Source organism: Phacochoerus africanus, chromosome 8 (assembly GCF_016906955.1).
Source record: "Phacochoerus africanus isolate WHEZ1 chromosome 8, ROS_Pafr_v1, whole genome shotgun sequence".
Taxonomy (NCBI): Eukaryota; Metazoa; Chordata; class Mammalia; order Artiodactyla; family Suidae; genus Phacochoerus; species Phacochoerus africanus.
The window spans coordinates 99,390,491-99,416,339 of NC_062551.1; the positions used below are offsets into that span (position 1 = coordinate 99,390,491).

General features: G+C 41.1%; 1 protein-coding gene across 6 annotated transcripts in view; it reads right to left on the minus strand.

The window, feature by feature from the left end:
• PTPRM (protein tyrosine phosphatase receptor type M) overlaps positions 1 to 25,849 on the minus strand; it is a 749,971-nt gene that overhangs the window by 460,758 nt on the left and 263,364 nt on the right. For all 6 annotated transcript variants that reach the window (XM_047793745.1, XM_047793747.1, XM_047793743.1 and 3 more), the window contains exon 3: positions 2,337 to 2,608. In XM_047793745.1, the coding sequence (XP_047649701.1) occupies positions 2,337 to 2,608 (272 nt within the window). The remainder of the gene's footprint in view (positions 1 to 2,336; positions 2,609 to 25,849) is intronic.

Genomic DNA, 25,849 nt, shown 5'->3' on the forward strand with positions numbered 1-25,849 from the left:
TATAAGTAAAAATAGCACACGTACACTGGGGGAAATTTAGAATATGACAGATAACAGGAAGAAAAAATTCAAGTCACTAGCTGGGGAAAAACCACTTTTTGATGTTTATTTCACCATATAGTATAGTTATATATATATGTACATATATAATATATAGTATATAATATATATAGACACTATATATTAGTGTGTACATATATAATGGAAACAATGGAATTTAACATATTGCTTGACTATTTTATCCACTTGATAACATAATCTTAGAAACATTGTTAAACGATCTTCCATAACGTTGTTCTGAACAGCTGCAAGATGAATGTTTGTACTGAGGGAGCATACATGACCGAATCCTCTATAGTTAGAAATGTAATACTGTTTCTGGTTTTTCATTATTATAAGCCCACTGCCATGAATACCCTTGTAGTTAATTATTTGTAACCACACTCCATTATTTCCTTAGGATGAATTCCTAATAATAGATTGCTAAAATTAGACCTACCTAAATTTTTTACACTTTTAAAATGAATTGCCAAAGTGCACTCTAAGAGGATTTTAACAATTTACATGTGTACTATCAGAACTTTGACTACCCCTTCATTTCCATTCAAGGAATGTTTAAATATCAGAAATTGTTGCAGGTAAAAGGGTATAAAGATAAATTAAGAAATTTACAGCCAATTTGTTCCCATGGTCAAATCTAGGGATAGAAGAACTGGGATTGATAAATCTTCCCTAATAAACATGAAACCTGCAGAATGGGTGTCAGTTGTGCTGCCGAGATAACCATCAGCCCTTGAGACTCAGATTTTCCTCCCTGAGTCTCGTCAAGCACCTCAATTAACTGTGGGACATCATTTTGGATACTTGCTCTCCATGGCTTCCAAGTGAGCCACAGGAATTAAGAAAGAGAAAAACAAAGTACTTCAGTCCTCTTAATGTATCCTTTTAGCTTGAAATTAATTTTTTTTTGTCTTTTTGTCTTTTGGGGGCCGCACCCATGGCATATGGAGGTTCCCAGGCTAGGGGTCCAATCAAAGCTGTAATGGCCAGCCTACACCACAGCCACAGCAACAAATAGATCCGAGCCTCGTCTGTGACCTACACCACAGCTCACAGCAATGCTGGATCCTTAACCCACTGAGTGAGGCCAGGGATCAAACCTGAAACCTCATGGTTCCTAGTTGGATTTGTTTCCACTGCGCCACGACAGGAACTCCATTTTTTTTTTTTTTTTTTTGGGCTGCAGTTTCAGGGCCAGGGATTGAACCCATGCAGTGACCTGAGCCACAGCAGTGACAATGCTGGATCCTTTAACTGTCAGGCCACTAGGAACTCCTAATTCAGTGTTTTTAGTATGAAGCTATTTGAAAAGAGGCTGTGGACTTAAGGAGGAAAGTGCACCGAATGCCATGGTCACTAATTCCCCTCCCCAACCCTGGGTCGGATGCTCTCAGGCACAAGGTCTCTGGAGGGGCCGGACATGCCAGCAGGACAGCCTCTGTACCACTTCCTAACGGCCCCCGGCCTGCCCCCTTCAGTTCCTTTCAACCCCCACTCCACCGGGCATTGTGGGTCCCCACAGAGCACCCAAAGAACCAGCCCCTCCGTGACAAGGTCTCAGTCTACACGGCATTTTCTTCCCAGCACTGCCAGGGTGGAAGCAGGGCCCTGCCTCTCACCCACTGCCCTCCACGAGGGCTTACTTCCTCATGGCCCACGACTCCTGAGAGCCACTTGTAGGAGAAGAGGCTTTTGCTTCTACAATCAAGTGCTGTCCCTTGGGTCAGATATGGCTACTTAACATAGGACGTCAAACCTCCCTGCAGATGGTGCTTCCTGCCCTGCTGCACGTTACTGCTTTTCTTCAATCAATGCACACATAAAGCAATGGGGTTGGTGCTTTTTACTCATTTCTCAAGGTAATGTCCAAATAAAGCCTTAATATGCTCCCTATCAAAGAGTGCGAGCTTGCCTTATACTGGTCTAAATATATCGACACTTCTTCTTCTTTTTTTTTTTAATCAACACTTCTTATACATTCTCCAGTTACACTAATGCCAAAAACTTTATATTTTCAGAAGTTAGTAGAGGCAAACTATTACACTTGGACTGAATAAGCAATGAGGCCCAACTGGAAAACAAAGGGAACTGTATCCAAATCTCTTGGGACAGACCATGTTGGAAGACGGTATGAGAAAAAGAAGGGATATTATATGTAAGACTAGGTCACCTTGCTGTACAGCAGAAATTGGCACAACTGTAAATCAAATACACTTTAATTTAAAAAGAAGTTAGATGATGCATCAAAAAACATGCAATGAACATAAAGAGCATACCTGATAAAAGTTAGGCCAGAAAGTACTGATGGCCAGCTCTGCCCTGTTCCATGTACGGTTTGGATCTCCAGATATATTCCAGATGGGGTTCCCCAGAGGCCCGTTATTGACCTTCACGTAGACGTTGAGTAAGCCAGGAGCAGCACTACTCTTGCTGGACACGAAGTAGTGAAAATCAATGCAGTGGGTGTCATTCTCTTTGAGCTGAGGTAAGAGGAGGTGGGCCCTCTGTCCCTCGGGCCTGCCGGTCGTGTTCACCAACATGAAGGAGCCTGTGAAAAGGAAATCAAAGAATTGTCACAGCCTGAAACACTATTTTCTGGTCATTTCTGAAAAGCTGCCATCATGTCCATGGGCTGGCACTGCACTTCTGCACATCTTACCTCGGCTTGCAAAGTCCCATCTCTTTCACACCTTTTCATACCCAAAGTGTCCTCAAGGTCACTGGACGGCAAATGTCCATCATGGTGCCATCGTGACTAGTCTCCTAAATAACAGGAATATGTGTGGTTTGCAGATCTACACTGATGCATCTGGTGGTCACTAGCCACATGTAGTTTTTTTTAATGAATTAAAATTTTATAATTTTATAATTTTTATAAATTTTATAATTTTATAATTTTGAACTTTTAGGTCCTTGGCCACACTAGCCACTTTTCAAGCGCTCAACAGCCATGTGGGGCCAGCTGCTGCTATATTAGGTTGCACAGATACTAAGCTTTTCCATCAACTCTAGACAATACTATTCTACAAAGGTACCACTACTGAGTAACCACAGCCACTCTAAAATTCTCACATAATCTCGAGAAAGGGGATAGATCGGTCTGGTTGGTGGAATCTTAGAAAAATGCACTGGCCCAATGATGCTCCTTGTCATCAATAGAAATGATTTCCTGGCAGGTGGGTCCCATCACCCCTCCCCCACTGCTGTAAGAACTGACTTCATGCCTGGGGTTGTCCTCATAAGGGGATGATGGAGTCAACTGATCAACAGTTGCCTCAGGGGAGGATGGGCCTCCTTAGACGTCTCTGTGAACTCTTTGTTTTCATCTTCTCATCCAGGGCACTAACCCACCCACGAGCGCTGAGCAGTTTCCAGGTGGATTCAAGCTTCCCGGCTAACCTGACATCCATGGTGTCCCGTGGACCTTCTCCGTGTCTGAGATCCACAGAAAGGGCAATTGAAATGATCATAGGAATTTTATATACCACATAAAGAACGATAAAAGCAACGTGTTCTGAGATGAAAGGCCATTGCAAGTCTTCCTGAGCAGGGAGAAAAAATGTATTGAAATTTTCAGGGGGACGTACACCTGAATTTGGAGCATAAAGGCGAAGAAAATACTACTCAGGACGGTTGGACCTAAGATTTCTACTGGGTGGACAGAGTATTACCCTCAGCTGAGTATTCCATTTAAAACACCCCTCACTGTGAACCAGAATTTTCAAGAAGGTGTATGTATGTACGCATGTTTGTGTGTACACATATTTATACAATACGTATATTTACATACATATACATACATATTTTCGTATACACCCACATGTATCTATAAACATACATACACAATTAGAATGTGTGGAACTTTCATCTCCAAGCTGTGATTTCCTAAACAGCAAAACTCAGAAGACTACCTCTCTCAGAGAATTATTAGGAGGACTAAATTAAAAAAAGCATGAATGTAGATATATCCCTTATACATTAATAGACTACTGTTGAGGTATCAATATTAGAAAATATTTGCTTCCAGCTGTTACCGCACAGTCCACCTTTACGAGGTGAGCTAGCGTTAATGCCATTTAAGATAAACAGGCCCTGAGTCACAGAGATATCAGGAAGCACCTTGACCAGGTTTTAGGATGAGTCAGTGGCAATTAGAACTTGGAGCCTCTGAGTTTCCAGCCCATTACTCATCCTGCTACACTCCAATAAGGCCACGTTTCTTCAAATGCAATTTGAGCATATATGGAGAAGACAAACTCCTTTGCGACAGAGAGGGGAAATTACAGGAGCGATTTGAAAATAGAGCAATTTTTCAGGAGATGAATGTTATGCACCTGGAAATATGAAAGCCAAGCCACAAGGGAAGGGTTAGCCAAGGAACACAGATTTCAGTAATAAGGAAGAACTGCAGATGTGATTTAAGAAAGAGGTGGTGGCAGAGAAAGGGAACACGTGTCAAGAGAGTATCACTGAAATGATTTCGGTGAGCTACATTCTACAAAGTGTAAAAAAAAAAATATTCGAAATATGTAGGGCTGACCAACCCCTTCACAAATTTAAACTGGGCTGTGGGGAGTTCCCTTTGTGGTGCAGTGGAAACAAATCCGATAGGAACCATGATGTTATGGGTTCAATCCCTGGCCTCTCTCAGTGGGTTAAGGATCCGGCATTTCCATGAACTGTGGTGTAGGTGGCAGGCGCGACTCAGCTCTGGCGTGGCTGTGGCTGGCAGCTGTAGCTCTAATTGGACCCCTAGCCTGGGAACCTCCACATGTCATGGGTGTGGCCCTAAAATGCAAAATAAATAAATACATAAATAAAGTGGGCTGTTGGTATTATAACATAAGCTAAAAATTGTCCTTTGTTGCTCTTAGTAAAAAATATAAGTGGACTCATTCCATATGCAATCTTTCGAGATTCTGTTATCTGCAACATAGTTACAACACAGAATATTCCTACCACGGGCCTAAGGCTACAGCAAGGCTTTGAGGACAACTGAGAATCACCAAAACCTTCAGCACTGTCAAACTGCCAAGAATATTATTTCTTGTTGTGTTTCCATCGGTTACCCTTTAGCGACCATAAGGGGTAAATGTGATACACAAAGGAGGCAAAAGTACCTTTCCTGCATCCTGGGAGGTCTAGCTTTGAGGATGGATGAAGAGCCCACATCACGTGTTGGTATAAACTGGGTAACTTCCTACCACAGTTGTTCAAGAAATCACTAGTTTTCCCCAAAATACTCTTTTCCCAACTACACAGCCTATTCTTCAATCCTTACTCCATTATACTCCATTCCAGGACAAAATACTCTCAGCTTTTTGTGCTGTCTTACGTATAGAGAAATTATTATCTTGAGGACAAGGTGAAATTCAGGTATTCTAAGTTGCAAATAGTCAAATGATCCTGACTTGTATGCTTTCTCCTTCCCTGCTGCCCCTGCCCCTCTTCTGGAGCCAGAACACAGTCTGTTTTGTTACACAGCATGTCACTGCCCGAAGATTACTAAGATTAGCAAATAGGGGAGTGACATCCCCATAATACTAGAGTCCCTTTGGATCTTGTGCAATGTTTGGGAGGACATTAAAGCTTTAGAGTGATCAAGAGCAAATTTTCTCTCAAATAAAGGGCTATGTGAGGGCCTTTAAACAAAGCTAAAAATCCTACAGAGGTGCCTTTGCTTAGCATCAAAAGTGGCAAGAAGTTTAGTGGTTTCCAGAACCATTCCTCTGGCCCCTCCGGGAGGCTGGGAAGCTGCAAGAACAGCTGAAAGTGCTGTGAAGATTGTGCCCCTTCCTGAGTTTGGGAGGAAAGCATCCTAACTGAGGAAGGCCATGAACCTGGATTGGACACTTTTGTTGGCAGAGAGTGGGGATGACTCCAAGGCCACTCCTAGTGGGAAGGAGGATGCAAAGGCGATAGACACACAGCAGAGGAGGGACTTATGGGGACTCTTGGTGTCTGGTCAGAGTTAACGGTGCCAGGGTTTTTAATGAGGGCTCAGCCTGTTCTGCTGGTTCTCTAGCTATCAGATTTTTGAAAGGTCAGCCCCATTTTTCTTACAAGACCCATCACTTTCAGGGTGTGTTTTTGTGCAATTACTTTGAGGGTTGCCAGGAACAGGTGTGTGGTGTTGGTTGAAGCACCTGCTCTACCTAGACTGTCTTCCTTCTTCACTGGTTCTGCCCTCAGGAAGCAGTTCCATCTGCATTGCCCCCAAGATCACAGGCAAAGGGCCTGTGACTCTGAATAATCCAGTAACCAACTGAGCAGCTCATCAACCCACACTATTTTTTTTATTGAAGTACAGTTGCTGTACAATAGTACAAAAGTTACAGATGTTCAATAGAGTGATTCACAATTTTTAAAGGTTCTAATCCATTTATAGTTATTATAAAATACAGGCTATGGTTCTTGTGCTGTACAATATGTCCTTGTAGCTTATTTTATTTTATTTTTCTTTGTCTTATAGCTTATTTTATACCTAATGGTTTGTAACTTTTACTCCCCTCCCCCTCCCCATTGGTAACTACAAGTTTGTTCTCTAGATCCGTGAGTCTGCTTTTTTGCGTGTTATACTCACTAGTCTGTTGTATTTTTAAGATTCCACATATAAATGAGATCATACAGTGTTTGTCTTTCTCTAACGGACACTATTTTTTAGAGAAATAGTCTTTCTTCCCCGAGCACCTGTTCCCTGGGGTATGGTCCCCTGAGAAGTTCCTTTTTTTCTTCTTCCAGAGTCACTCACTTGATATTTCCAAGTAGCTTCACAATTAATGATTAATGCACGTAAAGGCACTTAGGGCAATGCCTGCCACATAGCACAAGCTCAAAAATTATTGGTAATTATCACTACGATTTTTATTTTGCCTCATACCTCCTAATGCCCAGCTTCTCTAAATTATCTGCAGGTCTTCAGTATCTGACTCTATATATTTCCACCTGCCTGTCTACTTCGCACCCCTCCTGGTCCCATCCTATTTCCCCTAAGGGGTAATGTTTCTGTATTTTTCTTTATGGGAGAGGAACATTAGTATTGAAGTTTTGAAAAACTTTCAACTCCATCCATCTTTCCCCCCCCTTTTAAGCTTTGGAAAAGAGAGCTTTCCTTCTGGGTGTGATCACCAGGTCTGATTACATACGGAAGATGTACGGAAGATGACATTTTAGTCCACACGAGTGCTTGCTGGCTTCAAGTACGGAAGATGACATTTTAGTCCACATGAGTGCTTGCTGGCAGTGCTGCACTACTGTCCTCTGGTGAGTGTGCGGAAGAAAGTGTGAACATTTATGTTCAGCTGCATCTAGCAATTTAGAATCCTGGGCTAATTTCCCAGTTGTGCCCAAAGGAATGGCAGGTGGGAGCAATGCCTTTTAATTGTTTGAATTTATCACCTACATGCTATGGAAGCAAAGTCAACTTACTAGCTGTTGTTTGACTTGTGGTTTGCAAGGGGGAGGGGGAGGGAGTGGGATGGACTGGGAGTTTGGGGATAGTGATGCCAACTATTGCATTTGGAGTTGAGAGCCTGCTTTATAGCACAGGGAACTATCTCCAGTCACTTGTGATGGAACATGATGGAGGATAATGTGAAAAAAAGAGTATATATATATATATATATATATATATATATATATATATGTATAATTAGGTCACACTGCTGTACAGCAGAAATTGACAGAACATTGTAAATCAATTATAATAAAAATTTTTTAAAATTAAAAAATAAAAAATTCAAAGCATTTATATTTGATTCTAGACTATAAGTCTGTTTTTTTTTTAATGTCCCTATATGGCTAAATATTTACTTTTCAACTTCTACTTCAATGTTTTGACTCTGAGGAAATGCATTTGTAAAGAGTAATTGGGTCTCCCTCCTAGGTACTGCTTAACCTCAATTTTTTTCCTACAAAAACGCTTCAACTGTGCAAATAAGTAAAAGAAATCATAATTTGAATTAACATAGGAATGCTATGTTCTGTTAACAAGACACCTTTAAGTCACCCAGTACAGAGTGACGACTGAACCATCACAGGCAAATGGAAAGATCTCCATGGAATGGAATCTTCAAAAGGGGCCGTCTTTCCAGGCAGATTCGGAAGGGCTTTAAGAATAATTATTTTGGTTTCTCTGAAAGGGAAAACTCTGTCATGAGAACATGGGATGCTCATATTCTTGAATCTTTGGGTGAATTAAATTTAGCTGAATCATATCCATTGGCAAATGCTTTTGATTAGGCCATCTCCTATCATTGTTTGTGACAGTGGCAATAACGACATATAATTAGTTTTTCCCTTCTACCCCATCATTAAAATCTGCATTGGTGTTCGAGGGTCTGGACGTCTAAAGTCTGAGGGAATCTGCAAGAATCCTCTTCCTCCATCTGAGAAAGTTTGTGCATACAACAAATGCCGCGGGAAGAGAGAAGTGTGTGTGTGTGTGTGTGTGTGTGTGTGTGTGTGTGTGTGTGTGTGTGTGTTATTAAATACTGTGGCTGACAGAGAAGCACCTTCTTATGAACTTTAAAGTCGTTACCGCATTCACTTTTTAAGCGTCTTAGTAAAAGCACACAGATTATTGGTTTTTCTCTCTCTTTGCCTGTTTCCTCTTCATTTCCCCTGTGATGGCCATGCCTTCAATTTGTGGACTTCAGATCCAAAAGCTCCATAAAACGTTTACAAGTTCATCTTTGCCGGAGATCCTGGGTTACATGGCCATTCATTCTCCCCCTGACCCATTAGATGCATCGGATGTAACAATCTAGTTATCTGGTGCAGCGCCTCTCAAAGAGTTTATGATGAAGGACCCACTTTTTAATTTATTACTGCATCTCAGATCAAGTTTATATATAAAAATAATAAAGAGGTCCAAAAAAGAGGCAATAAAAAGGCAAAATGCAAGCCCAAATTTGTCCTTAGCTTAAATAAACATAAAATTACTCTGCTAAATTCTTATCAACATTTCTAAAGACTTGCTCTCAATTTCTACAGTGGGCCCCGACTGAGAACCATGTGCGGACTGGCTCTGACCTGTAGATCCCTGATTGGCAGGTACCTAATGTCACAGCAGTTTAGCATCCTGGGTACCTGGGAGACATGCTTTCTCAACAGTGGGAGAGGAGGACAGGGACAAAAACTGAAAGACAGGAATGAAAAAAAAAAAATCTAACTTTTTAACCCAAAGGGAATGGCCATACCGTCAAGCACGCTGGCGATGAAAGAAAATGCCAGATGAAAATAAGGGTGTGTGTGTGTGTGAAGCCAGTGGGCACAGAGAGAAGAGAAAAATCAACTACAGGGAATGGAATCGAGAAAAGAATCAGCTTCAATGCATGGAGGAAAGCAGGAGAGCCAGAGGGCCAGGGTTTACACCGTGTCACCACATTCCTGGGCTGTTCCTAAGGAAAAGGAGGGAATGCAGGCATGTGAGATGCTCAGTCAGCGCTCAGGCCATGTCATTAAATCCTCCCTACATTAAAGACCCGGAGGAACACAAAGAAGTGGGAAACTCACCAAAGGGGCCCACTGGCAGCATCTGATAGAGCTGGAGGAGATCTGAATTTTTTTTACATTCATCCTCCAAAAGCAATGCTTTAAAACCAAGACTCCTCAAACATTTTCACCATAACTCTCAGTTATGACATAGACATCACACTGCAAGGCAGCTGACAGGTGGGCGCTGTGTCTGCATGCTGGCACTTACGCACATAGCACATGCACTCAGACACAAAACTCTCGTGAAAAAATGCATCCCTGTGTTTCTTCCCACGTGTGTCTGTGCCTGACAGTCACATTTCCTGTTCTACCTTATTTCTTCCTTTTTTTTCTTTTCTTTGTGTGTGTGTGTCTTTCTTTTTAGGGCCACACCCAAGGCACATGGAGGTTCCCAGGCTAGGGGTTGAATCGGAGCTGTAGCCACCGGCCTATGCCACAGCCACAGCAACACTAGATCTGAGCCGCGTCTGCGACCTACAGCACAGCTCACGGCAACACCGGGTCCTTTACCCACTGAGCGAGGCCAGGGATCGAACCTGCATCCTCATGGTTACTAGTTGGGTTCATAAACTGCTGAGCCACGATGGGAACTTCTCTTCTATCCTATTTCATCTTGCAGCATAAATAAGGAAATGAATGCTGGGTGTGACACACAGTCGATGTACTAGCTCATGATGGGTTGAGGGCTGTATTGCAACAGCCCCCGAGGACCCCAAACCAATAAGATCTATACCATGCGCTGTTTAAAGTTTTCTTAACAAAAAAAAAAAAGGAGTTCCCATCATGGCACAGTGGTTAACGAGTCCGACTAGGAACCATGAGGTTCGATCCCTGGCCTTGCTCAGTGGGTTAAGGATCAGGCGTTTCCGTGAGCTGTGGTGCAGGTCGCAGATGCAGCTCGGATCTCGCATTGGTGTGGCTGTGGCGCAGGCCAGCAGCAACAGCTCTGGTTGGACCCCTAGCCTGGGAACCTCCATATGCAGCGGGCACAGCCCTAAAAAGACAAAAAAAAAAAGAGCTTTCTCTTTCTTCTTTTAATTTTATTGAAGTATAATTGACTAACATTGCTGTATTAATTTCTGCTGTACATTAAAGTGACTCAGGTATACATATATGTATATATAGATACGTATATATAGTCTTTTTCATATTCTTTTCCACTATAGTTTATCACAGGATAGTGAATATAGTTCCCTGTGCTATAAAGTAGGTCCTTGTTTACCCATTTTATATATAGTAGTTGTATATATTAATTACAAACTCCTAATTTATCCCTCCCCCGCTTTCCTCTTTGGTAACCATAAGTCTGTTTTCTATGTCTGTGAGTCTGTTTTGTTTTGTAAATAAGTTAATTTGCATCACTTTCCGGTTCCACATATAAATGATATACACTATTTGCCTTTCTCTCTACTTACTAAAGTTTTTTCTTTTTAATTTTTAAATTTTTTTGTTTTTTTTAGGGCCGCACCTGAGGCCTATGGAAGTTCCCAGGCTACAAGTTGAATCAGAGCTGCAGCTGCTGACCTACACCACAGCCACAGCAACGCCAGATCCAAGCCACATCTACAACCTATGCCACAGTTTGCGGCAATGCCAGATCCTTAACCCACTGAGTGAGACCAGAGATTGAGCCTGCATCCTCATGATACTAGTCAGGTTCTTAACCCACTGAGCAACAGCGGGAACTCACTTTAATTTGTAAGTTTTAACTTGAGCTCATTTCTCAAATATCAAAATACCAGGTTGCACCCCTCCTCCTGCACTCTCAGTCAGTATTAACAAATGTCCTAAAGCATATGCCTTTTCTGATGACAAATCTTGTGAAACAGGGAAGACGAAGGCCTGTGGAGAAATAAATGAACTCTGGAGCAAAGCTCAGAGGGAACAAAACCTCTGCGGGGAAGTGTCACCAGCACTTAAAAAACACTTATTAGCACCCATTTCAGCCTGAGGAAACCACACTCTCCACACCACACTCTTACTCTGCAGACCAGGGGTCAAAGGTCCTTCCTAGGCTACTGCCTCTTCTGTGCCAGTTTCAAAAATGTCACAATCGTGAAATACATAATTTGCAACTGCTACAGAAGAAAACGTTTAATAAAAAATATCCTCCCTTCCCCCAAATGTCCTCTCTCCCTGTCTATTTTCTCCCTCTCCTCTTGCCTTTCTTGTGAATTCCCAATAATTACTGAGCAAGAAGAACATTTGTTAGTTGCACTGATTTTTGCCACGTTCTTAAAATGAAATTGAAAATACTGTAAAATGGCAAAGAAGCAACATCATCTTTCAGAGGAGCCCAGGCTTCACTCTCTAACCACCACACTCCTGAAAAGTCCAGTGGGGGCCCATGTGGTCTGGCCCACTTGCAAGTCATACTATCTAGTACAAGGCACTCTGTGCTCCCTGAGGGAATTCCACATCCATCTAGATGGTATAAAATTAACCATAAGCATAGCTCAACTATGTAAAATAGCCAAGACATGGAAGCAACCTAAATGTCCATTGATAGAGGAACAGATAAAGAAGATGTGGTACATATATATATATACAATGGAACATTACTCAGCCATAAAAAAGAATGAAATAATGTCATTTACAACAACATGGATGCAACTGGAGATTATCATACTAAGTGACATAGTCAGACACAGAAAGACAACTATCACATGATATCATTTATACGTGGAATCTAAAATAGGATACAAATGAACTTATTTACAAAACAAAGAAGATTCATAGACATAGAAAACAACTTATGGTTACCAAAGAGGAAAGAGGGGGAGGGATAAATTTGAAATTTGCAATTAACAGATTCACACTACTGTATATAAAACATGTAATCAACAGGAAACTACTGTAAAGCACAGGGAACTATATTCAATACCTTGCAATAACCTACATTGGAAAAGAATCTGAAAAAGAATACATATATATGTATGTATAACTGAATCACTTTGCTGTATACCTGAAACATTGTAAATCAACAGTACTTCAATACAAAAGTAGAAACTTAACTCACACCTAAAATGGGCATAAAACACTTGCTTCAAGACATATAAAATTAAACACACCAAAGATATGCAATTGTCAATGTCATGATTCACAGCAGAAATGGTCATTTTTATTCCTTAGCAATAAATATACTGAGGTGATCAAAATACATTCAATGACCTTAACTAGTCCCTTTAGCCACGGCAGGAAACATTTGTGCCTGCAGTATGTACTGGGCATTTTGAGTACAAACAGAACTTGGGCTGATTTTTCCAAGAATATCACCGCCTAACTGTCCATCATCATTTAAATGTTTTGAATTGTGCACAGAAACAAAACATTCACAAATGAACAGATCAGATGCAGTAAGTTTACCAATATTTACATAACTACAGTCTGGAATGGCTGTAAAATGTGCAGATTCAGAACTTAGAACCATCCACCAGCAATTCTTAAAAGAGTTTTGAGGTATACAGTTACAGACAAAGAAGGAAGAGGTTCCTGGCAAGTGGAAGCAACTCTCGGGGGTGGGGGTCCACTGAAAGCAGTAACATCTCTCCTTCCTTAAGAAAACTGAAGCTTTAATGAGAATTACTTGCCACACATAGTACATCATCAAGACAAACTGCTTCTGTGCATTGCTGGAAAATACTAGGTGTGTGCTCTGTAATTTCTAAGAGCAAACATAGAGTAAAGAGAACACAGCCTTGGAACGACCTGCCGCTGCTGATGACTGTCTCAGGAAATGAGCCACAAGTATGACAATAGGGAAGTGACAGCCAGCCTGGTTAGAACATTCTCAAGAGGCTTCTTACTTTCCCATAAGTCAGGCTTTTTATCGATTGACAGCTTTAGAAACGAGTTCGTTTTTGTTCTACATCCCAGAATGACACAAGCCATCACAATATAAGCTTCTGCTTATTTTTTCCCCTAAATTACTGTTGATTCAGAGATTTTTTTTTTTTGCATGTGTATCTGGTGATAGTCTACCAGCCAAACTGTCTTGCTTTAAGAAAGTGTTAACACAGTGAGCTTTCTACACAAAATGAAACCAAACTGAAATATTTTCAAAGTGCATCATCTGTGACATTTTCAGCTTAAAGAAAGTCTGCTAGTACAGCTCAAAAGGAACTTGCTAAGTCATCTTTTGTCATAAAAAATCATTCTCCAAAAAAACCCAAGGGTTCTCTTAACATCTGCAATTGGGAGGGTCCCCCCTCCCAAACCTCAAATTTTGAAGAGGAAACCAAAGATTTTGCTTGAGAAGTTTCATTAGCCTGGGGTCAGAAGGCAGAGTCGCACAGGGATTTGCAGGCTCAGAGGGCAGAAAGAAGGAATTATCAAAACTTAACAAGGTTAGTAGAGGAAATTAAACTGGTCTCTGCATTAATTGATGGTGCAATATCAAATTTATACGTGATCAAGACAGTCTAGAATTCAAGGAATCTGTTGGTGTCATTAATCAGAAAAGCCTTAAGATATCAATAAATAATGAGCAAATGATATGAAAAGGCAATCTGCATTAGGAGAAATACAATTAGACAAGAGAAGCCTGGGAAAATATCCATGCCCACCCCTAAATCAAGAAATTTAAATGAAAGCAAATGTCGAGTATAATTTTGAACATGAGTAAACTTCTTAAATACATAAAACATTTCAAATCGAAACATTAGTGAGGTTCTGGAGAGGCTCCTGCATGCTCCCAGGAAGGCAGCATGGTGATTTTTTTATAGCTTTCCTACGGTAAAGAGCACACAGAGAGGCGAGTTCTTTGCCCCTTAGAGCAGGCTGGGATAAACCTGAGCTGACTCATCTAGAAAAAAGAAGAAGGCTTACTTTAAAAGGTGTTCTGAGGGCAACATGGACCAGGGGGGCAAAGGTCTGCTCCTGGTACATGTTGGGACGCAGGGGCATCCTGCTTTGGTGGAAGGGCTGGGCTCTGCAGCCAGACAGCCCGGATTTCCATATTGACCCAGTCTCTTACTAACAACCAAGCAAGTTAGCAAACCTCATATGCCTCAGTTTCCTGATCTAGGAAGTCGGGGTAAAAAGGTGCCCATTTCAAAGAGGTAGTTTGGTGAATTAAGAGATACTTCACTTAGGATGTTTCTCAGAGGCGTGCCTGGCTCAGAGCACGCAATGCCACACACCTTGGCCTTCCTTGGCTCAGGTTTTTATCCAAATGTATGAGGTTTTAGCTTAGGGAGATGAAAAAGCCGAACACCTACTTCAAGGTAATTTCTGCCCTCCTGTAGTTCTGTGCATTGATGATCATGTGATTACATAGACTATCGTCATCCAGGCCTATTCAGCTTAATGAGATCAGAAATATAAACCAGATATGCCATTCAGATTGATTTCCAATATCCAAACATCCATTTTCAAAAATACATCAATCATGCTAGATGTCACTCAGAATGAAAAAATCTGAGTTGAAATGTAACCAAATCCACTGAATGGTACACGTATACTTTTTATTGCCAGGATAAAAAAACTACTAAATAATTGATGGTGATTGTGAAAGCTGTTAGTTGTGTTTCCAAAACTAATAATTACATGGGATCAGAGTGGGATGGACTGGGAGATTGGGCTTGGTCGATGCCAACTATTAACATTTAGAATGGATGAGCAACGAGGTCCTACTGTACAGCACAGGGAACCTGAATCTCTTGGGCTAGACCATGATGGAAGATAGTATGGGAAACAGAATGTATATATGTGTGTGACTGGCTTATTATGATGTACAGCAGAAATTGGCACAACATTGTAAATCAACTATATTTTAATAAAAAAAGAATTTTTCAGATAAATGGGTAAATATATTGACTATTAATAAGATGAGTAATTACAGTTAACATATGTGTGTGTTATAGTTCACATATACATATGTTGTATATATGTATATATATGCGTGTGTACACACTACCGGTATGTACCAGGTAGTCTTCTAAGAGATTTACATAAATTAAATTTTTTACAGAAGAATAGAGCTGAGGCATAGAGAGGTTAGTTAACTTATTCAAGGTCATTCAGCTGATAAGCGGTAGCGATAAGATACGCCCTCCCCCCCAGGCATACTGGCTCAGAGTCTGCTTCAGCATGATACCAGGCTGCCTCTCAGCATAAAGTAAGCAGCACAATGAGTTAGATCATTTTAGGAAGAACACTATGTCCTCTGAGTCTATATAACATATATACATATAATAGTCATGTATAAGAAATAAAATCTAATTGTGATAAATAAACTTGAGGCTCAGAGAAGGGGAAGAAGTGTTCACTACCAGGTGAACAGGTCCACGCCACCTGCTGTACTTGAAGGATGGGGACCCTGGGAAGCAGAGGCGAACTTCCCCAGCCTGGCCCCAGCTGACCCTGACCTACAGCTAACTGGATGCCTGAGGGAGCCAAGAAGCACTCTGCACGACCCAGATCACAGAGGCACCCAGCTGAGCCCAGCCCAACTGCTGATCCACAGAACTGACAGCTGTGGATACCGTTTTAAGACACCAACTTTGAGGATGTAGCCCAACTCCGGGTTATGTAGCAAAAGCTAACCTTAGCTTACCTGGCTGAATCTGGATTTTGAAGACTTTCATAATTAAAGTTTTATATGATAAAAAATTTAAGCTGACAATATCTGATTGGGCTTGATTTGGGATTACGTTATATGACTGAAAATGTATTACAGAAAAAGAATGTGTCTTTCTGTAATAACACGTAATTCAAAAAAGCATAAGGTGAAAATCTAATTTGATCTAAACTAATTTTTTAAAAATCGCCAAAGAATGAATTTATATCAATAAGATGCTCGTGCATTACACATACACACACACAGTGTATACATACATATACACAAGCACATACACAAAGAGAGAAAGAGAGAATGGATTTTATGAAGTTACTGAAAAAAAAGAGCAAAGATGTAAAACTCACTCAGGTTTTTGGCAAGAATGGTGCATGTTACCAAAAATGTTCCATTTATACTCATGATATCCTTGGATAAAACTTAACATACTGAACAATTTACCCACAGTTATCTATTCCAAGTATCACTCATGAATTTCAGAGTTTTCTCACTCAATACTTTCAACTTGTAGGAACTATAGTTTAATTAAAATAGTTTATTTCAGCACATATTGATTTAGTCTAGTAGGTAGGTGATCTAGAAACAAATTCAGGTATCTTTAAGCTGGGTTGGGGGGAAAATTACATTGATAGAAGTTCCACTAATTCAGCTTTTAGTTGTTTATTTTTCCTTCAGAATACAGTAAAAATTTTTACATTTCTAATACAACCTAAGGTTTCAAAATTCTCCTCTCTTTCATCTTTCATGGAGTTCTGAAGAGGTTTTTTTCCTCGTTACTTGCATATTTTCTTTTCCCTTTTAAGTCAAATGAATATCGCTTAAATTCAAACCAATTTAAATTATTCATTTTTATTAAGCTCCTTTCAAAATGTACTCACTTGATGAATTGATCTGCTTGCAGGAGAAATAACTATACTTGGGAAAATCCCAGGGGAAAAATCTGTATATTAGCAGAGAAACAGAGAGCCAAATTTTATTTATTTATTTATTTTTTGTCTTTTTGCTATTTATTGGGCCGCTCCCGCGGCATATGGAGGTTCCCAGGCTAGGGGTCCAATCGGAGCTGTAGCCACCGGCCTACGCCAGAGCCACAGCAACGCTGGATCTGAGCCGAGTCTGCAACCTACACCACAGCTCACGGCAACGCTGGATTGTTAACCCACTGAGCAAGGGCAGGGACCGAACCTGCAACCTCATGGTTCCTAGTCGGATTCGTTAACCACTGCGCCACGACGGGAACTCCCAGCCAAATTTTAAATATCCTTGTAGACCACGTTTCTTTATTTTACTCATAGACCTAGTTCTTTCCCTGGGCTTTAACTTTTTCACATTTATGACTTTTTTTTTTTTAGCATTTTCTTATGTTTTTCAACGTATAACAAACAACCTGACATATTCCTCCGTAGTTTGTTTTGTCCTTTAACCAACATGGACAACTCTTTAGGCCAATGAACCCAGCTGTGGCTGCTGCAATGTATATTCCAATAAAATTCATGTGAACCCAGTGTTTCTGCAGAATCAAGCCCTGCAAGTCAGGCTGCCAAAAGATATACAGGCATTTCTAAGTTTCCAGTGTTTTGATTCATGGGTTTAATACTTAAGCAACTATTCTAGACATAAGAGTAACAGTCTAAAAACAATGTTTTTGTTTATCAATGATAACAGCCAGTGGTTTCAACAGAGTGGCCTGGACACTCCAGAGAACAGAAAGTTGGCTAAGGAGAAAGAGGGTTTGAGTCTAGAGGAAGTTGCCTGCTGGCCTTCTCTGTTCCGTCGGTGGGCAATCACCATGGCTTTCTCTGCATTACTACTGCCCTGATGCTGATGTTATTGAATATTGATAGATTACTTGTTACGTGCCACTCACTCTGCTAAGTACTTCATATCCATTCTTTTACTTGATCCCCTCAGTAACCCATGGAGAGAATATTATTATTTGATATTCCGAAGGGTTAAAAGTCTTCCCCAAGGTCACACAGAAAACCAGGATTTTAATCCAGTCTGATTCTAGTGCTAATGTTTTAACCCAACATATAATTAAGATTTCATAGCATATCTCAGAATCAGATAATGGAATATTTGTGGCATATGCTCTTTGGAGAAAATTAAAATTAGAGGAACAAAAAAAAAATGTACCAGAAGCTACTAGGGTCATCTTTGGCTTTGAATTATAATGCTTAAAAAATAAAATTAATCTAGTCTCAAATCACATGAGCTATTCTCCTACTTAAAAACAAATTAAAACCAACCATTTTTTTTTTCTTTTTAGGCTGCACCCATGGTTTATGGAAGTTGCCAGGCTAGCTGTTGAATCAGAGCTGCAGTTGCCAGCCTATGTCACAGCCACAGCAATGCAGGATCCAAGCTGTGTCTGTGACCTGCACCACAGCTCACGGCAATGCTGGATACTTAACCCATGGAGCAAGGCCAGGGATCAAACCTGCAACCTCATGGACACGAGTCAGGTTTGTTACCGCTGAGCCACAACAGGAGCTCTCTAAAACTCACCATGTTTAAGATGACATTACGCAGCCAAAATTAGTTTTATCATTTTTTCTTAAGTAAACAAGATTTACTGACAAGATACAAAATAAAGAGATGAGATATACTCTATTTCTTTAAAAACCACCAAGGTTCACTGGAAAATATGAATTTTCAACAAGACATTTAATATAGTGTAAACACTCAGATCAACCCCTGCATCTCTTCAGAAGCCCAGAGGATATTGTTTATTCTTGTTGCTTCCTAATGCAATACAATGATATAATAACACCCATGTGGCTTCACTTAAAACTGTGATCCCAGGTCAAATTATTCAAAACAGATGTCCAATTTCCTTAGCTTACCCAACCCTAGAAAAGACAAACATTATCTGCTCAGTGCTGAAAGAGTCTGGGGGTCAGGAATAGCCGTGATGCGTCACAGACGACATGCCAGCTTCCTGCTCAGCTAAGAGCCACCCGCCCACCCCATCCCACCCCATTCACATGTTCTGTCAAGAGTCACCTTGGGAATCATTCCTTACATTCATTCTTGAACAAATAATACATTCTTGGCGGCTGGTAATGAAATGGGAAGAACCACAGAAGACTTAAAAATATTGCTCATCTTAGGTATTTTCACTCAACACTACCTTCCCTTTCATTTAGCCAGCATGTCTGAGAATAATGTAGGAGATATTGCTCTTGATCCAGATGGAGAAACAGACCATGTCAACATAAACACACTGGATAGAGTTACAAGGCAACATGAATGTAAGGGAACGATAGCATAACTTCTAAATATTAGGAACAGTAGAGAGATCTAGGGTAGTGATACCGGAGAAGTGGGGAAAGAATAAAAGGCGGAGAATAAAAGGGCCATTTGTCAAAGGAATTTATGTCTGAATGGAGGGGGAGAGGCCAAGGAGCTGACAGTGTCCAAAATGATGCTCCGCCCAAATGATGTAGAACAGTGAGTCCACATTATTCGGACGACTGGATTTTCCTTGACAAAAAGCAAAAGAATCAAGGTTGTACTTCTACACCCCCAGCCTTGCATGTGACCTGGCATATGGTGGGCCCTCGATTAGCTGTTGAAGTACTGCCTGAGTACATCAGAAACAAGAAATGGCAAGAAATGGCAATGGATATATGTAGCATCCCTTTAGATATCTTACTGGGAGGAATGAATGAATGTTTTTTCTTTAATTTTTCCACTTTATCATTTATTAAATCAGCACCCTAGGAATAAAGAGTGAACTTTAAATATTTCACAAGTACCTTCACAATACATTTCAAATTTCCTTTTTTCCTTATTTATTTATTTATTTATTTATTTATTTTTGCTTCTTAGGGCCACATCTGTGGCATATAAAAGTTCCCAGGCTAGGGGCTGAATCGGAGCTGCAGCTGCTGCCTACACCACAGCCACAGCAATGCAGGATCTGAACCGTGTCTTCAACCTACGCTGCAGCTTATGGCAACACCAGATCCTTAACCTACTGAGCGAGGCCAGGGATCAAACTCGCATCCTCATGCGTATCCGTTGGGTTCATTACTGCTGAGTCACAACAGGAATGCCCCATTTAAAATTTCTGAGCAGGGCATTTAAACTCTCACCAGTCTCTAATTCCAGCCTCATCTTTCACTTCTTACATTTATAAACATGTACACATGTACTGAACAACTACCATGTGCCAGACACTGCAGTAGGCACCCTGGATTCAAAGCTGAGTAAGACTCAAGCTCTGTTCTTTATTCTGGTGGAGTAAGCCAGTAATTATATTGCAGAGGTATAAGCAATGATACAGCCATTCCAACCAGAAAAGGACCACTACAGCCAGCTTGAGGAGGTGGGTATTAGTAATGACTCTGGAATAGAAGAGAGCAAACCTGACCCCATACTGGATCTATCCCTTTAGCTCTAACCATTGTTCTCTGTTGCCTGTGCTTAGTCATGCTGAGTCTGGACCTTCATCTCCTCGGACACGAAATGTCCATAAAAGCCCTTCCTCAAGGCTAAGCCTCTTGTGGAAGGTTTAAAGGAACATCAGGACCAGGCCTACCTGGACAGCTAAAAGAACAAGAATTATCACAACCTCCCTGGGGTCTGGCAGGCACCAGAAGTTTGCAACTACTAGCCATACCCTCCCCCCTCTTAGTATGAAAAAAGCTTGAATTCTAACTTGGGGAAGATGGTTCTTTAGGACACTAGACCGCCCTCTTCTCAGTCTGCTGATTTTCTGAAAAAAGGGGCTATTCCTTCCCCCAACACCTTGTCTCTCAATTTATTGGTCTGTCAACGTGACAAGCAATGAGAGCTCAGACTGGGTTACAGCTCCTTGGAAGGAGTCTCCCAGGATGAGTTGGCAGTCGAACAAGTACACCTGAAACCACCATAACAGTGTACATCAACTAAACTCCAGTATAGAATAAAAATTAAATGTTAAAAAATTTTTAAAAAGAAGTGGAAAGAAAGTGGATGAGGAATTCAGCATTTGTTTACTCGACAAACATTTACGAGATCCCTACAGGTAACAGCCACTGATACCGGGCATGAGGAAGACAATGTCCTGGGCCCTTCAGAAACTACAAGTCTAACAGAATGGCAACATATAATCAAATAAGTGGAACATATAATCAAATAAGTGGAATACAAAGTTATTAGTGTAGGTCAGAGATATACTCAAATCACTTAAGTGGCAGAGAATGGCTAATGCAACTTGGGGATTATTGGCGGGGTGGATGAAGAACTCACACTGGACCATCACTGAGACATTTTGTCTTTTTTTTTTTTTTTTTTGTCTTTTTGCCATTTCTTGGGCCACTCTCGAGGCATATGGAGATTCCCAGACTAGGCGTCAAATCAGAGTTGTAGCCACTGGCCTATGCCAGAGCCACAGCCACGCGGGATGCGAGCTGCATCTTCGACCTACACCACAGCTCAGGGCAACGCCGGATCCTTCACCCACTGAGCAAGGGCAGGGATCGAACCCGCAACCTCATGGTTCCTAGTCGGATTCGTTAACCACTGCACCACGGGAACTCCCATCACTGGGACATTTTAAAGCACCACCCAAATGCAAATGATGATCATCCTTGTCTTGGAAGATGGAGGGCTACTTGCGAGATTGATTGACTTGTGAGACTGATTGACTCTAGCAGGATTAACCTGCATGTAGCACTGAAATCGAGATGTGACTGGAGCACGGGAGGATCAGCCCTTCCACAGCTGTTTCAGGAATCACAGGATGTCTTTCCATGAGAACAACTGAGTTCTTCCAGCAGCCATAGTGGTTCACATGAAAACGCTTTGTTCTTTATAGCGTGGAGCTTTGCTTTTACAAAACTTCTTTCAAGAGCGGCACTGCTGCCTTAAGTGGTCTGCCAGGGAGCTGAACTCCCACCTGGCACACGAACGGGTCAGATACTTTAACCATTACTGTGAGGGTTTTGAAAGCTCTTTTGCCCTCCTGGGAGTTAACTGCCAGAGAGGCAGTTCTTTTGGAGAGCATTTAGAGAGCATCTTTAAGCCTTTTCATTAGGCAGAATTACTTCCACACCCAGAGGAGAAAACGGAAATAAAGACAAAGAATACTTAAAAATTGCTCAAAGAAAAACACTGTATACTTTCAAATAAAAATCATTGAGTCAGTTGTGGTTGACAAGGGGAAGTGAGGGCGGGGGAGGGAGGGATTGGGAGTGTGACACTAGCAAATGTAAACATTAAATATAGAATGGATAAACAACAAGGTCAAATGGTATAGCACAAGGACCTATATTCAATATGCTATGATAATTCATAATGAAAAAGAAAAAAATACAATGAAATCCCCCCAAATCATTCAGTCAGTTTAATTTTTAAAATCATCCATCAGATTTTTTTATTTCATAGATGGGCAATGAAATGAAGAGATGAGGGGGACAGAGCATCACCTATTCAGAAGAAAGTTATCCATCACCAACATGAAAAATTAAAACAAAAGCCCTGAACAGTCCAAACAGACATGATCAAATCCATGCATTAACTGGATGACTCAGAGCCAGTGCTCATGAAACACCAAAACATTCTGGTTTCTGAACCTTCGAAAATTCATAACAAAGGAAGAGACTGCATGCAGGCAACAATGAGGAAAATGAGTCATCAAAGGGAAGACAGGTCCCATCTCCGCAGCTGGGGGTGGTTACAAGCATCCACAGCAGCAGGTCTGGGGAAAAACCCTTGGTTTTTGTTTTTGTTTTTTTCCCCTGTGCTGGGGCATGTGGAAGTTCCTGGGCCAGGAATTGAATGTGCACCCCAGGAGTGGCCCAAGCCCCTGCAGTGACAACGCCAGATCCTTAACCCACTACCCCACAAGAGATCTCCCAAAACTTCTGTATTCTTTTTTTTTTTTTTTTTTTGGTCTTTTTGCCTTTTCTAGGGCAGCTCCGGTGGCATATGGAGATTCCCAGACCAGGGGTCAAATCGGAGCTGCAACCAACGGCCTATGCCAGAGCCACAGCAACGCAGGATCCAAGCCGCTTAAGCAACCTACACCACAGCTCACGGCAACGCCGGATCCCCAACCCACTGGGCAAGGCCAGGGATTGAACCCGCAACCCCATGGTTCCTTGTCGGATTCGTTAACCACTGCGCCACGACAGGAACTCCGAACTCCCGAAAACTTTCGTATTCTTAATGAGAACCTCAGCTTACGTCACCAAGGCAGAGGGGTGCCAGATAGAGTTCAGAATGTTTTTCATGTCAAAGTAGTTAAAATGACTCCTCATACTAAAGGGGATCAACTGCGAACCATCTTAAAAATGCAGCTCTCTAGAATAACTTCATCTGCCAAGGTCGGAGGACAGTGTCTGCGCTGTGATTTCAACTTTGGTTTCACTGTCATTACAGAACCATTAGCCTTCATGACCACGTGGCAAAGACGAATCAACCTGGAGCTCAACCTCTGGCCCCCAGGAGTCACCAGGCCTGCCTTCTGCCAGGTCTCTGTGAGATGTTAAGCAAGCAATGCTAGGTCCATAACCATGGAACATTCCCAGTGGTAGGACAACCCAGACATCAGTGGTACTTAAACTACAGAAAATATCCAATACTTTCATTAGAACGTGCTCAGATGGTGAATGATGGTGGTCAAAACATACAAACTTTTGCAATTAGACAAATAAATTACGAAGGTCTAAGGTACAGCATGATTAATATAATTAGTAATACTGTATTGCATAATTGAGATTTACTAGGAAAGGAGATCTCAAGCATTCTCAGAAAAAATCAGTAAAATTGTAACTGTGTGGGGCAAAGGATGTGCTACTTATTTTGATCGTGCTAATCATTTCACAAGGTATATACATATATCGATTTAGCACATTGCCCTCATTAAATGTATACAATTTTATTTATTTTTCAATTATATCGCCATAAAAGTTTTAACACAAAATAACTAATTTTTCTTCTAAAAAAAAAAAAAAAAGAACCATGTTCAGATAAATCAGCCCTCCTCCAAAAACCATCACTTTAATAATTGCCACTTACTGGCCACTTTAGGAAGAAAGGATAATTTCCTACCTAGGGAAGCTTACAATCTAAAAAAACGTAGTACAGCCTCTTCATTCATCTACCCACATGAATCCACCAAGCTCCAGGTCAATGGAGTCAAACCTATAGTTTATATTACATTTTTTATACTTAAAAGAATAAAAGACAAGCACTTAAGTACAAGGGTAGTGAAATTCTGATGACTAATGCTCTAGCCAAACTTTTCTTCATTCCAAACCTAATGGAAAAAAGTATGAATACAGGAAGCTGCATGGAGTTTCCAGTGAAATCTGGCTGAACTGGTGTTATGTGCCTCTTGCATTCTTTTCTGGCCAAAGTTTCTACCTTGACTTCTGATAACCTAAGCTACTTAGAGAGGTCGCAGGCCCACCTCCCTACAGCCAGGTAACTTCCCAGGTAGGCTGCACACCATGGCTTGCCTACTGCTGGAAAAATCCTGATTCTGCATGAATGTATTAATTGATTAATTGATCATTAATGGATTAATGAACGAGGGCTCCTTTCCTCTTAAATTCAAATGAAAGTGAAACTATTTAGATTTAGTCTTATTTTTTTTTTTTTTGTTTTCCCATGCATATGAGAACTTTTTAGGCCAGGGTTGAATCTGAGCCTTGGCTGCAACCTAAGTAATTCTGGATCCTTAACCCCCAGTGCCACAGCAGAAACTTCTAGACTTCGTCACATTGACTGAGTAACTATAACATTTAGCCTGTTCAGTATCACAGGGACCAAACTAATGGTCTTAGCAGAAGAAGTCAAGTGGAAGTGTCAAGTTCAGCTTCCACCTTCCCCACCCCGTTTTACTTCTCTTCCCCTGCACCTCCGTGGCCCTGCATGCACTTGCTGAAAAATTTCTTCCAATAAATTGCAAAAATCCTTGGGAGGAGTCGTGGATAAAATTCAGGAGGTTCCTAAAGTTGGATGAGAATAAAATTGCTTATGAATCTTCAATACCTTCCAAGTGAATGTAGCATTTCCTTTAAATGCAATGTAGGTGACAAACTACTGTTTAGCAGTACTTCTGACTTTGTTGTCAGACAGAAAATCACTCAAATTTTCATGGCACATTACCAAGTTGTATGAACTACTTTCAAACAACCAAAATTAATGTAGTCATGATTTGTGCAATGATATATAAAGACACTACTATTATGCTATAATTTTTTTTTAAAGATTTGGATTCCTCCACTTCAATTTAATGGGTTCCACTGTAACGTTTGGATCTTATTTTACATATTTAGAAACATCATTCTGAGAAGATGTCTGTAGGGTTCACCAGGTTGCCGAGGGCATCTGAGGCATGAAAACAATTAAGGATCCATGTTCTTAGACATTCAAGCCTTTCTAGGATTCCCCTTCCCTTAAGACCACGGGAATTTTAAAGATGTTTTCAAAAAAACATGGACTTTTAGACACCTAGGAAATACAGAAATCTGGAGGAGAGGTTATCTCCCCAGTATTCAATCAAACATATAAACGACGAGTTCCCGTGAGTTCCGTCATGGCTTTGCAGAAACGAATTCAACTAGGAACCACGAGGATTCAGGTTTGATCCCCGGCCTCACTCAGTGGGTTAAGGATCCCACATTGCCGTGAGCTGTGGTGTAGGTCACTGATGTGGCTCGGATCTGGTGTTGCTGTGACTGTGGTGTAGGCCAGAGGCAACGGCTCCGATTAGAC